Source organism: Lichtheimia ornata, assembly GCF_029851405.1.
Source record: "Lichtheimia ornata isolate CBS 291.66 chromosome Unknown scaffold00076, whole genome shotgun sequence".
Taxonomy (NCBI): Eukaryota; Fungi; Mucoromycota; class Mucoromycetes; order Mucorales; family Lichtheimiaceae; genus Lichtheimia; species Lichtheimia ornata.
In genome coordinates, this window is record NW_026695396.1 from 35,674 (window position 1) to 35,998 (window position 325).

The 325-nt window shown below is 53.2% G+C and overlaps 1 protein-coding gene across 1 annotated transcript; it reads left to right on the forward strand.

Annotated features, from left to right (window-relative positions):
• Positions 1 to 325, forward strand: O0I10_010777 (uncharacterized protein; the record flags this gene model as incomplete). The annotated part of the gene is made up of 2 exons (XM_058490752.1): positions 1 to 246; positions 314 to 325. Coding segments are annotated over 2 exons (258 nt in total), but the record flags the coding sequence as incomplete, so codon positions are not given.

Sequence of the window (325 nt, forward strand, 5' to 3'; positions counted from 1 at the left end):
ATGCCATCTCAAGTTCATCAAGAACCGGCTCGCTTTTTCCCTCTTGTGCTCGTGCTCACCGCATTGAAGTGGAACGTTTTCGAACAAGTACACTTCATGTGGGTGATGCCAATTGCTTTCTTTTTCGGTGTCGTTTTTCCTTTGGTTCGGTGGGGGCTTTCGCGTCCCAACAATCGGTTGACTTCAGTCCCGATTGCCAGCAATGCTGACTGCTCGGCCGGCGTGCCGTTGCGGGCGGCTCGAGAGGTAAGTGAGGAATCGACACAGGTGCCTACTAGCCCTGTTGTTTTGGCTAATCGTCAACCCTGGGTAGCTCCAGTGGTTC